We start from the raw sequence: 13,865 nt of genomic DNA, 5'->3' as shown, positions 1-13,865 counted from the left end.
AGAATCCCTCTACATTCTCCCTTATGACCCTCTCATCTGTTTACTTCAAAAAAAAAAAAGGTTCTCCATTGACAACCTATCTTTCAAGATTAGTTTCAATTTACCTGAGGGGACAGGGGCAGCTGGGTGGTTCAGTGGATGGAGAGCCAGGCCTAGAGACGGGAGGTCCTAGGTTCAAATCTGGCTTCAGACGCTTCCCAGCTGTGTGACCCTGGGCAAGTCACTTAACCCCCATTGCCTAGCCCTTACCACTCTTCTGCCTTGGAGCCAATACACAGTATTGACTCCAAGATGGAAGATAAGGGTTTAAAAATAAATAAATAAATAAATAAATTTACCTGAGGGCCAGTAGCTCATGACTTGATTGATCATCCATCTTCTCTCGATCCTCTGGAAACAAAATCCAGATTGGTCTAATTAGAAATGGAAAAAATTCACCCTTCTACATGCAAGTAAATAATGGGGGCTAGCTGGAGTTGTCTTTCACATCAGTACATCTTTGGTTTTACTACGGGATTTTGGTTATGTATGAGTGTTATTACAACAATGACCAATATGGAAGTGTGTTTTTCATGACAATAAAAAATGAAAAAAATGATGGGGGACTACTTGGAAGAAGAGATTCCCCTGTAGCTTGGATAGGGACTGGAGGTACTTAGGGCAGGTCATCTCCCAACACATATTCATTCTCTCTCCATTGTTTGATAGTCTTTAGGGGAGCAGGCCAAGTATATTTATTTTCAGAAGATTGTTCTAGTAGGCAGAGTTTCAACTGGATGAGAGGTTACTTCTTGCTTCCTTCCCAACTCTAAAGGACTAGGTAGCAACCAAAATCCTTGCTGGTTTTCAGAGCCCAGAAAGGTGGATACTGTTCTCTGTTTTCCTTCTTCTCTTCCTTGCACTCTCCCACTCCCCACTTTTCTGGAATACTTAGAAAACTTCCAGTTTCCCAGTCAATCAGATGATCCCATCTTTCCCAATAACACCTAGCTTTGGAACTGAGCTGCTCAGATTATTAGAGGGATGGCTTAGGATTCTCACCTATTTAAGGGAAGGAATGGTGAGAGTTTAGTGTAATGATTCACCAAATCCAAGGGATGACCTCTCTAAGGATCAGTCTGGATTCGTTCCTCCCACATCCTGAAGATCATTGTGTCTGAGGCTTTGGTTACATGCCTGTGTATCTCCTTTCTCCTGTATCCTTGTATCACTTCCCCTGTGTCCCTTTATGGATGTCAGCTGCCCTGATTTCAGAGGCATCAGGCACTGCCCTTGTTTGGGGAGGGGGAGTAAAGGTATTGACCTAGTAGCCTTCCTTTGATGTCTGTCTCCACACCCCAAGTATCTCAAGATAAACCATGTAAACTTTCTTGTGTGAGTTGAAACATGCCAAATAAAAGCCTGGAGGCTTTGAATCGCTCTACTTTAATTCTTTGCAAAGTCTTCCTTTAAGTCCCAGAGCAGTTATAACAGTGAGGACAAGGACAAAAAAATCCTCCTAAGGAATTCCAAAGCTTCAAAGTCCTGCCATTGGCCTGGTCTCAGACACATTGCTCCCCCTAAGAGTATTACAATCATAACTGTGTTTACTGAAACTGGTAGATCAGACCCCCCCCCATCCCAATTATATTTCTGACTCTTATGCAAATCTATATCTGACTCCCCCTACATTCCCAAGCCCATCTTATTTGTTCTTGGTTGCTTATCACTGAAATTCACTTTAATAAAATAAAGCCAGTCCTTAAAGAATCAGTCAGGTACTGCTACCATTAACAATAATCATATGCCTCTTTATAAAGTTATCCCTTTCACATCATAAGGGTTAGGGGCATGGTATCCCTTTGTCCTCCACCCACCCACCCACCCTTGATTTGGAAAATCCACATAAAATATTTTGACCCTCCCTTCATATTGGAGAAAAAGTATGAATTTTTTTTTCTTTTATGAGATGTTTATAGTACCCAATTGTAAATTTTAGGTTAAGTATGCATTTCTGAGTTTCTAAACATTTTTCTGTATCACCTGCAAAACTCCTCTGAATTTCTCATTTAATTTCTTATGCTAATCCATGATATAATAAAACTTCAAAGGGGAAAGTAGAGATATGAAAGGGATAACTATATTTATAATATACTTTACAATTTGGGAGAATAAGGTGGCATCCTCCCTCCACTCTTTTAGAAAATATAAACTCCCAACTTGAGGGCAGGGCTTATTAGGTCATTCTTATATGGTCTTCCCCACATATTTAACACAGTGCCTTGCCCATAATAGAGTTCATAAATGTTTGTTGAGTTGCACTGAGGAACTAAGCTTCGGTGGCATTTATTTCCCCTCTCCCCAAATCTTCCCTAGTATTGCGTCTCCTTCCTGCTCCTCTCCTCCATCATCTGACCACTCCTGGAGGACCCAGATCATTACTCTCCATGTTCACCCTGGAAGCTCCCTCTAGACCCCTGGACTACTTACATTAGAGGGTAATTACTCTACCCCTTCCAGCCTCTTTCTTCTGGTTGACTGGTTCCTCTTGGAACTTCCATCTTAAAGAGGAGGCTCCAGCCTTCCACTGTAGGCTTCATTCCTAACTCAACCCACAAGACATCTTCTACTACTTTCCTTTCTCTATTCCATTTCCTACACCTGCACCCTTCTCTTCAACAGCTCCCATTTAAGGGCTATCTTCACCCACTGGGATTGGAAGCTCCTCAAGGGCAGGGACTGTGTTTTTCCTTGTGTTTGTATAATGCCCTGTTTCTGGCGCATTACTAAATGCTTGCCTTGCTCTAATTGGTGGAGCCTTTTCTCCCAGTTGGCTCCCTTGGACACAAGTAAAGGAACCTAGCAGAACCTAGCAGGTACCAAAAAAAAAAAAGTCTATCCAGGAGGCACACCTACACTGGGATGGGGTGGGATGAAGTGGACTAAGTAGCTCTTGTAGAGGCCCATGGGATGACTTACTGGTGTTGAGCTTGTTGGTGAGTCTTTCTGCTAACTGGCTCCCCTGAGCTAGCTGCTCCCGGAAGCTCTGTCCCAGGTAGTAGTCGATGTCCGTGCCTCGAAGCAGGTCCTCAAAAGACTTAACGGTGTCCCTGAGGTGCTGGCTGAGGATATGGCATACACCTCTCCCTTCCCGAATCTTCTGGCGCAGGTGTGACAGCTCTCGGGCCTGAGCCTGGATCAAGGAGTCGTATTTCCTGATGTGCAGGGGATGGAGAATGGAGAACAAAAGTGAAAAGAGAGCTTTTTGCTATTTCTAGGGACTCTGGAAGACCATTTGAAAGCCCCCATGGGGAGCCCCTTTCTCTCTCAGACTGAATTTTGAGAAATCAGCCATGACAACACAATCGAAGGATAACAATGAAAAAAAGGAAAGTCCCCAGGCAAAGGGATTCTTACTAGATCGTTGGGTAGGCTCACCCTCAAAGGGAAGGTGCCTCTCCAATGTCTCCTAACAACGACCAAGCACCCTGTATTTTCTTATGAAGTAGGGGTTGGGGGAGAGGAGGCACAGCGACTCCCTTTACACTTGAATACCAACTTATTTCCCAGCTGTGTGACTGGACACGTCACTTAACCCCAATTTCCTTTCCCTTACCACTCTTCTGCCTCACAACCAATTCTTAGTATTGATTCTAAGACAGAAAGTAAGGCTTAAAAAAATACTAACTTATTCATGAGTAGTAGCACTTGAAGGTTTACAAGAACACTTTCCCATCAACAATCCTGTGTAAGAAATAGTTATTTATTATATTTCTTACTTTTATTTATTATTTATTTATTTTATTATTATATTACTATTATTTATTTTATTTTATTTATTATTTACTATTTATTTATATAATATAGATATTATATATCTACTTATATTTAAATATAAATATGTTTATTTATATTTACTTTTATTTATATTTTCATTTTTAAAAATAAAATGTTATTAAATTATTTAAAATAGTTATTTTATTTTATAGATAAGGAAATTGAGGCTTTATGAGGGAAAATGACTTGCTTTAGTCATACTAAGCTACTAAATGCCTGAGGTAAGATTGAAACCCTGACTTCCAAAATCTAAGTCCACTGCTCTATCCATTATAATTTATGTAACCAGTTTTTATAGATAGATGTATAAAATGTGTGTATACATATATAAAAGCATATATTACATATGTGTATGTATAAATTATATATCATGTGTATACATATACAAACTCATACATTATGTGTATGCATGTATAAAATTATACATTCTAAAAATATACAAATAATAAATGAGATTAATATAAAGTATATCAATTAATATATTCATATAGGAATAATTATAATATGTAAATTATATTTTACTGATCTAATAAAGTATAATTATATATGTGTATATATATTTTTGAGCAAAATATATTTTGAGCAAAAAATATAAATATATACATATTGCTGCCTCACAAATAACTTCCCTTGCCAGCACATCAAGAAACAGCATGTTGTAGAAGGAGATAGAATGATGGACTTGGAGTTGGGAAGATCTGAATTCAAATTCTTCATTGCTGTATGACCCTAGGCAATTTACTCAACCCCTAAGACTCAGTGTCCATATCTGTAAAATGAGGAGGTTGGATTTAATGGCCTCTAAGGCTCCTTCTAGTTCTCAATCTATGATTCTATACATAAAAATTCCTCCTCATTTAACCATCTTTCTGTTTCCACAAAGAAAACCTAATTTCCCTCTCTATTAGAATTATAAAAGGAACACAAATGGATTTTAATTGCCTTTTCTCTCCCAGATATATATATATTCTCTATCATACCCCATAGGTAAATACTGGGTTTATAGAGGGAATGAATATAAAACTATATAAAGAACAATAGTGTTATGTGTGGGGAAGAAAGGGATGATAAACAACATGGCCCTAGGAATTCACAGATAGATGTCTTGAGGGGTCCCTCTTGGAAGGTGAATGAGACAGAGTCCATTTGGCCGATATTTATTAAATTCCCACTACTTCCAAGGCCTAGAACTTACATTCCACTGAAAGAAGATGGAATTGTCATAGGAGGAAATGCATAGAAACCAATAGCTAATACTGAAATGTTTTGCATGACTCCATGTGTACAATCGCTATCATATTGCTTTCATTCTCAATGGATGGGGAAGGGGTGAGAGTGAGGAAAAAGAATTGGAAATTAAAATTTTAATGAATATAAATTTCTTCCCATTTAATTGGAAAATATCTAATAACATAAATGAAATATATATATATTTTAAAAAGCAAAAGAACAAAAACATGAGTCCATGGGCCAGAAAGAAGTTATTTAGTGGTGAGCAAGATCCCTCTTTTCATCCCTCCTCTATATCTCAAAAACCTCTTTGGGTAGGTACTAATCCATCATTTATAATCTCAGAGAGTATTGCAGTGAAGAGAACAGTATGGCTGGAATCGGATGACCTGGATTCCAAATCCTGGTCCCTTCCCTTTCTCTAGACCCTCTATAAAATGAGAAGGTGGTTGGATGAGATGACCTCTGAAGTCCTTTTCAACTCTAACTCTGTAATTGCATTTATAACTCAATCTCAGCTTCCCTCTGGCTCTGCCCAACGGAAATTGCTTTTCCTCTTACCCTGGCCAGGTAGCTGATCTTAGCTCTTCTGCCAGCTTCCCTTCAACCTGAGATTTGGGAAGCTGGGCCTCCAACAGGGACACCCTCTGGATGAGTTTCTCCAAATCTTTTCTGGCCTGCATCTCAGGTGGGCAGAAGACCCCCATCCCGTCAGACTGCCACCCTTCATCCTCATCCGTGAGGCTGTGGGATGGGGAGGATGTGAGGTCACCATCCCTGAGCTTCATTTTTCGGGGCCTCTCCAGGCTAGAGGCGTAGTCACTGGTGACAGAGAAAGATCGCACCCGGCACTTGAGATTCTGGATAACCTTGTCTGAATTCTGCAGTCTTGCCTTCAGGTCTCGGATGTGCTGCTGGAGGACGGCAATGTCCTCTGATTTTCCATATTCCAAGAAATCCATCTGTTTTCCCAATGGCCTCTTTAGAGGGGAACTCGTCAGTGCTGACCCCAGAAAATTGTACTGAGAGTGTCGTCCCTCATTGAGTCTGGCCTCACTGAAGACATCATGTTCTTCGCATTCTGTGAAAGACAAAAGAGGGTGGGAGCTTCAATGTATGGAAAGCTTTAATGAGCATCTGATGATAACAGTGATAATAAGTTATACTTATATAGCATTTTATAGTCTATAAAAATAAGGAAGACTCCCCTCATGAGTTCAGATCTGATCTCAGAAACTAACTTTGCGACCCTGGGCAAGTCACTTAACCCTATTATTTGCCTCAGTTTCCTCATTTGTAAAATGAGCTAGAGAAGGAAAGGGCAAACCATTCCAGTATCTTTAAAAATAAGTAAAATACATATAATAAGTAAAATTAAAATTTGCTCAATTTACCCACAACAACCCTATACCATAAGCCTAAACTAAAATAGAGATTTTCCTGGGCAGAATCATTGGAAGGAGACAGAGACCCCGGGGACAAGTCAAGACCAATACTTGCTGCTCTTGCCACTGGGATGACAGTTGGGAAAGGAGTCCAAGAAAGACGTGTAATAACAAGGGAATCCTGAAATGGGCTCCAGCAGAAATTGTGGCTTCAGATGAACTGAGCTCAAATTCTGCCTGTTACTGACTACCTATAAGGCTTTAATCAAGTCACATAACCACCCTGGTTTCAGTTTCCTTAACTATAGAAGGAGGGGGTTAGATTGTCAATCAACCAACCAACCAAAAAGCATTTTTATCATATTTCTCCACTATGTTAAAGCTCAGGAAGGACTAAGAAAAAGCCAACAGTCTCTGCCCTCTTGGCACTTCCATGCCAGTAGGTGAGAAGACATATATACAATATGGATTCAGAGAACACAGAGTCATAGAGGGAAAGGTATGAGCAACTGGTAGCAAGTCACTTGACCTAAGTCTCAGTTTTCTCATGAACAGTGAAGGGTCAGGCTTGCAACCAACCAATTAATTGATCCATCACCAGGGATTTATTAAGTACTTGTACTTCCAAAGAGCTGAGTATTGTGCTGGGCTCTGGAAATAAAAATCAAAAGCCCAGACAGTTCATGCCCTTAAGGAACTCCCATTCTAGTGAGTAAGAAAATATTTCTATAAATCAGTGCATGCAATATTATATTATTGGTCTTGTATGATGATCAATTGCGATAAACTGAGCTACTCAGCAACACAATAAGCAAGGACAATTCTGAAGGTCTTAGGATAAAGAATGCTCTCCACCTCCAGAGAAAGAACTGTTGGAGTCAGATGCAGATCAAAGCATTTGATTTTTCACTTTAGTTTATTTGAGTTTTTATTTTGGTGTTTTGGCTTTATACGAGTATTCTCTTACAACGATGACCAATATGGAAGTATGTTGTACATGATGATGTGTGTACCACCCAGATCAAATTGCTTACCTTCTCAGAGAGGGGGGAGGGGAAGGAGGGAGGGAGACAATTTGGATCTTATAATTTCAGAAAACATATGTTGAAATTATAGTTGGGAAGATAAAATTGCCAAATAAAAAATGTTAAGTATTGTATTATTACAAGAGAAAATAAAAGGCTGAAGATGCTGACCAAAACATAATGTACTTAACTTTTTTCATTTTATATTTGAAATCCCTGCCACAAAATGACTAATATAGTAAAATGTTTGCATGGTTGTTATATCAGATCACTTACTATCTCAGGGAGGGTGGGAGGGAAGAAGAGAATTTGGAATCAAAATTTACCCCAAAAATGTTAAAATTTTTATATGTAATTAAAAGAGATAAAAATATTACTTTAAAAGTGAGAAAATAAAAGGTAGTCTTAGAAGGGAAAGCATTAATAGTTGATGAGACAGGCAAAGGCCTCCTGTAGAAGTGGTACCCAGGGGGAAGAAGGCCAGAGGAAAGAGCACTCTAGGATGGGAGATAGTTCCCTGTAAGGCACAGAGATGAAAGATGAAGAATCTTGTGTGTGAGGAACTACACATGGAAGGGCCTGGAGAGCTATGTGAATGGGGCAGGCTGGGTAGTTCAGTGGATTGAGAACCAGGATTGGAGTCTGGAAAGCTTGATTTCAAATTTGGCCTCAGATACTTCCTAGCTGTGCAACCTTGGATAAGTCACTTGACACCAATTATCTATCCTTTCCTGCTCTTCTGCCTTGAAATTGATACTTAAACTGATTCTGAGACAGAAAGTAAGGATGGGGGGAGGGAGGGAGGAAGGAAGAGAGAGACAGAGAGAGAAAGGGAGACAGAGACAGAAAGAGAGAGAGAGAGACAGAGAGACAGAGAGAGACAGAGAGACAGAGAGAGACAGAGAGGGAGAGAGACAGAGACAGAGAGAGGGGGGGGAGAGAGACAGAGAGAGACAGAGAGAGAGACAGAGAGGGAGAGAGACAGAGACAAAGGGGGGGAGAGAGAGGGGGGGAGAGACAGAGAGAGACAGAGACAGAGAGAGACAGAGAGAGAGAGAGACTTTTTTAATATGTTGATTAGTTTTGTTGAAATGGTTTTTTTCCTTGAATTTTTTTTTTTTGGTCATACATGATGGCTCTGGGAGTGGGAAAAGAGAAAAGGTATATATTGGAAAATGTAGGTGCTGTAAAAATAGAAGATATCCACATCATGGAAAGGGGGATGTGATGAGAGCCTTACTATTTGTTAGTTTCTTATATTCCTACCATCAAGGTTTTCATGCTGCCAATGGGAAAGACCCAAAATACCCAACCAATTGATTTCCTAGAATCAAAATAAAATAGCAGGCAAAAACATATTTATCAGGGACTAACATAGAGGAACTTTTGAGTCTTTGAAATAATTTGGATTATAGAGATTTTGGTCCCTGGCTAACCACTTATCCTGCTGTTCTTAGGAAAGTCTAAAAATATGAGACTTGCCTAGTGTCTTGTCAGCAATTTCCCTGTCCCACATTAAGATCTACCGCCTTCAAGGAGAAAGTATACTAGTGTCACCTTAGAATCAGTCTGATACTTAATAGCTGGGTGACCCTGGTCAAGTCACTCCACCTCTTAACCTGAGTTTGCTCAGATGTAATATAGGGATAATAATACTTATACCTATATTCTTCCAAAGTCATAACTAGGAAGGGATCACTTGACTTTGGTCCCAGAAGACCAGGATATTGGGAGCTAAGGAGTACAGGGGCAGGAGGATGTTTCATGAAAGATGAGGAGACACCCCTTCCTGTACCCATCTTTTTTTTTTTTTTACCAGGGCTGGTGGTTTCTTCTCGCTCAGCCTCATTCTCACTTCGGCCACATGTCTCGTATCCCAAGTCTTGGAGGTCCACCTGTATCTGCTTGCTGTCCTGTTTCACCCCCGGCTCACCTAGCCAAGAAGAGAGAATGGTTGTATCTGTCACAGCCCCTATACCCCTTTAGTCTTAAAATATCACTGTCATGCACTGAGTGGGCATGTCATTTCTGGAGCATGACACATGGCTTAGACTCTAACAAAAGAACTGACTCCTGCTCCATCCATCACTGGTGGACTCCACTCCTCCACAGGGTGGTAGAAAGAGTACCAGGCTTGAAATTGGAAGACCTGGGGTTGAATGAAGACTCTGCCATTTACTCACTATCTAACAGCAGGAAAGTCACTTCACTGCTCTGAATCTCTGTTTTTTTATCTGAAAAAATTGGTGTCTCCTCCCTACTTACACAATCTGCCCCGTGGAGTTGCTCAAATGAGCTAGAACATACATAAAAAGCATGTTGTAGCCACATAAGGTATTCTGGTGATGAGCCCTGTGTTATTGAAAGTTCATGTTTACTTCTGCTCAGATCTATGTATTTTTTAGGTTCTTGTGTTAACTTTCACCTCTGAGGATGAATGAGGAGAACTAAATTTAGGATCTAATTGAAAATCTCAAATTATTTAGACCAGCGATCACGATATCAGTTTGTAGAGAACAATACAGTGGATTGGAATATGGGTGAAAAGGAGAAAAACAGTGAGATCAGTTTTCTTTTAGAGAGGAATAGTGTGGCCTAAGGACTATATCAGAAATCCAAAAGTTTGGATTTAACTCTAGTTCTACTTAGGATACAAACTGGATAAAGTCACTTCACATCCACTGTGCCTTAGTTTCTCTATCTGCAAAGTGAGGGCAAAAATATCCCTTTCCAAATTGTTGTGACATGTAATAGGTAAAATAAAATCTTTATAAAGGTTTTTTAAAAATACCCTTCCCTTTCCACTTTCCAGAAATATGAGAAGGACTGAATTAATTTAAAAGATTCTTTTAGTCTATAAAGTATTTTAAACACTTCAGAGATATCTAACATACTGCACAATTCATTAGCTTGATGACCTTTGACTCAGGACTTACGAAACAGGGCTCGGTATTGCTCTAGCTGGTTGGCCTGGACTTGGACTGTAGCTTCTGACACCAGCAGTTTCTCTTGGAGGTCTTGGTAGCGTTGTCTACACTGTTCCAACTGGGAGCGGAGCTGGTGAGTTGGCCCCTGGAGATTAGATTCTGATGATGGCCCACTGCTGTTGAGTTGAGTTTGGATGTCTACCTGAGAGAGCCAAAAATGAGAAACTTTCAAAAGGAGACTCAATAAAAGGAATCGTATTTAATCTGGAAAAGAGAAGAGATTTAGCAGGAGCCTATTCACTGTCTTCAAGGACTGGAATGGTAGTTGGTAATATTTAAGAAAGATAATAACACTTGGGAGATTTAGGCTTACGGTAAAGAAAAAGTTTCCAAATAATTAGATTTCTTTCTGAGCTCTCTGAATCTAGTTTTCAAGCCCAGACTGGATAGCTACTCATTATTGTAGGTAGGTAGTATAGTGGAAAGAGCCCTGGGCCTGATGTCAGAAAGACCTGAGTTCAAAACTAGCCTTAGACATTTGTTATCTGTGTAATTTAGGACAAGACCCTTAACTTCTGCTTGCCTCAGTTTCCTCATCTGTAAAATGGGATAGTAATAGCACTTACCCCCCAGGGTTGCTGTGAACTTCAAATAAGAATAATTATACCATCTCTTATCACAGTGCCTGGTACATAGTAGGTGCTATATAAATATTAGCTATATATTAGAAGAGGAAAGGGGAAAAAAGGGAAAAAAGTCAGGCTTGAGGAAGACAGGACAATTAGTGGGGAGTGGAAGGGTAGCTACTAGAGAAGAATGTAGTGATCATTAACTATTTCTTCAGGCTTTGGAGGCTACAGGGGATGATACTTCCTACATCCCACTTCACCTGGCTATCTAGCTAAAGACAGCTACACTGACTCCACATTCAGGATTCTCTCCCTGAAGCCCACACTTACCTGGTGACTATCCTTGGATTGTAAATCAAGGATAGACACAACGTCGAGGGTCTGGGGTCTGGAATAGGACCTCTTCGACTCTTCATCTTCTTGATGCTTCCCAGGAGGCCAAACAGCTTCCGCCTTCAGCTGGTCGATCTCCTTGGCCAGGCGGGTGATGAGCTGTGGATTCAACTTATTGTCTCCTTCTTTGCTGTTCAGTGCTAGTTGTTCTTTGAGGAGGTTAATGATGGTATTGGCATTCCGTAGCTTTCCGTGCAGCTTTCTGACCTCAGCACACAGGCTGTCTTCTTTCAGATCCTGTCTGGCATCCTCCACCAGCCCTTCTTCCTTCTCCTTGTCTTCCTCCATTTCCCATGCTTCAGACATTGCTTCTCCCATCTGCTCCTTTAGCTCAGCATTCTCCAAGCACAGACTCAGCAAGGTATTCCTATGGGATGCACACACAGACACATGGCACCAGGTTCAGCATGCTGACAACATTTCTGATATACCCCTTAACAAATAAAATTGTGTAAACCAGAAGTTTTGTTCTGGAAGGGACCTAGGATGACTTCCTTTCTTCATGGGGACGAGGAAACCAAGGCTCAGAGGGGTCCACAAACAGCTAGTGAGTGATGGAGCCAGGACTAGACCACAGTCTTCTGACTCTTTTTTCAGGTTTTTTCCTACAACGTGCAATTTTATATCTCAGGTCCCGAGGAGCCAAGAACATTTGAACTCTTGCAAATAACTATTTTATTTCTCTTGTGGGTCAAAAAGCAAGAATGTTCTTGTTTGGGATGAATTCATTCCCATGAATTTAAGGGGTCTTTTAATAATAGACAAGGAGTGTTTTTTTTTCCAATGGGATGATGACTGAGGCCAAGAAAAAATATGTCAGTAAAATTCATAGAACATTCCAAAGAAATCAATTTTTTTCTAATGCATTATGGTTCTTTCTCTTCCATTCAACATTTTATCAAGGCAATGTATAGCAAAATTATTTGGACTTAGCCTTCTCTGCTTCTTCTATTCTCTAAGGTAGACAGACAGTTAGAGACACAGAGAGAAAGAGTCAGAGGGAGAAAAAAAAAGAGAGGGGGAAGGGGGGGAGGGAGAGGGGAAAGGGGGAGAGAGAGTGAGAGGGGGGGGAGAGAGAGAGAGAGAGAGAGAGAGAGAGAGAGAGAGAGAGAGAGAGAGAGAGGGAGAGAGAGAGAGAGAGAGAGAATTTCTGATTTCACTGATATAGAGAACTCCCAGGTAAAAAAAATTTCTTCTACCAGTACAGGTTGACTTCTTCTGAAACTTCTAAAAGATTTGTCTAGAGTACTAAGGCTACCATGGTTCCAACAGTTAGTAGATGTCAGAGTTGCCATTTAAGGTCGGGTCTTCTCGGCTTCAAGGACAGCTCTCTATCAAATAGACATTTATCCAGCTCCATGATTACATCAATGTGAAAACAGCCTCTCTGGATTCCAGTCACCAACTTGGTGGCAATTTATAGTCTTATAAAGTCAATTGACTTTCCCAGGGTCACACAGCTAGTCAATGTTAGAGTTGGGTCTTGAATCCATGTCTTTCTGATTCTGAAACCAGCTCTTTCTATCCCATTATATACCATGGTATACATCAATTAGCATCATCTTACACAGGTAAATGGTTTAATGGACTTGGAATCAGGAAGACTTAGCTTCAAAGTCCATCTTGGACCCTTACTACTTTTGTGGCCTTGGCAAGTTCCTTAGATTTTACGTGCCTCAGTTTCCTCATCTGTAAAATAGGTTTGGGGGATAGACTAGAAGACCTCTGAGGAAGATCCCTTCCACTTCTAAGTTTCTAAACATAGGACTCCAAGCCCAGCACTCCATTTTCTATGATATCTTGATCTCTATTCCATAACTAGTTTTCTATCCAAACTGTAGAAAATAATAATTTATTAACCTCTGCCTGCCTCTGTTTCCTCAACCACAAAAGGGATCTCTCTAAGCATCACTGGGAAGATCAAATGAGATATGTTAAGCACTTAGCATAGCATTTGGCACATAGAAGGTGCTTATTATATACTTGGGTGCCCTTCTTCTTAGAATCTATTGTCTCCCAACAGTCAAGGCCAGTGCTTTTCCTGCTGTACCCAATGTCTCTCCCAGCTGGGGCAGAGAAAGCCTTTTGGGTATCGTGGCTCTAGCTTGGAAGAATTCCTCTTTTCCAGTTTATATAATTCTGACCTGATATGGGAAACAGAGGAGAATCCTGCTTCCTCAATCTGGGCTTTCAGATCCTTCAGCTCCCCTTCGGCTTTTCTCTTCTGTTCCAGGTGCTGTTGGATCTCCACCTTCAGGCAGAGTACTTCCTCCTGAAGGCCACTGTTTTTATCTCCTTGGGTTGGGGAAGGAGGAAGACTAGAATGTTGGGGCTCCTCGGTCCCTAGGCTTTTCCCTGAAGCCTCTTTGACGTACTGAAAAGAAATTGAGGTTTAAATTGGTTAGATTCCCCAAGGGGAGAATATCCACAGACCAAAGCGGGGGAAGGAGTACTCAGACC

At 40.6% G+C, this 13,865-nt stretch overlaps 1 protein-coding gene across 24 annotated transcripts in view; it reads right to left on the bottom strand.

The window, feature by feature from the left end:
* LOC100617812 (myomegalin) overlaps positions 1 to 13,865 on the bottom strand; it is a 312,633-nt gene that overhangs the window by 47,265 nt on the left and 251,503 nt on the right. For 18 of the 24 annotated variants that reach the window (XM_056819272.1, XM_007485320.3, XM_056819292.1 and 15 more), the window contains 7 exons: positions 13,550 to 13,779; positions 11,343 to 11,772; positions 10,393 to 10,585; positions 9,273 to 9,389; positions 5,608 to 6,127; positions 2,959 to 3,194; positions 339 to 390 (listed from right to left, as the gene is read on the bottom strand). In XM_056819272.1, coding sequence (XP_056675250.1) covers positions 339 to 390; positions 2,959 to 3,194; positions 5,608 to 6,127; positions 9,273 to 9,389; positions 10,393 to 10,585; positions 11,343 to 11,772; positions 13,550 to 13,779 — 1,778 coding nt within the window. The remainder of the gene's footprint in view (positions 1 to 338; positions 391 to 2,958; positions 3,195 to 5,607; positions 6,128 to 9,272; positions 9,390 to 10,392; positions 10,586 to 11,342; positions 11,773 to 13,549; positions 13,780 to 13,865) is intronic. The other 6 variants (XM_056819284.1, XM_056819285.1, XM_056819286.1 and 3 more) reach the window with 1 other exon arrangement.

The sequence above is a fragment of the Monodelphis domestica genome, chromosome 2 (assembly GCF_027887165.1).
Source record: "Monodelphis domestica isolate mMonDom1 chromosome 2, mMonDom1.pri, whole genome shotgun sequence".
Taxonomy (NCBI): Eukaryota; Metazoa; Chordata; class Mammalia; order Didelphimorphia; family Didelphidae; genus Monodelphis; species Monodelphis domestica.
Note: the sequence above shows the minus strand (reverse complement) of the source record. Positions and strands in the feature narration are given on the sequence as shown.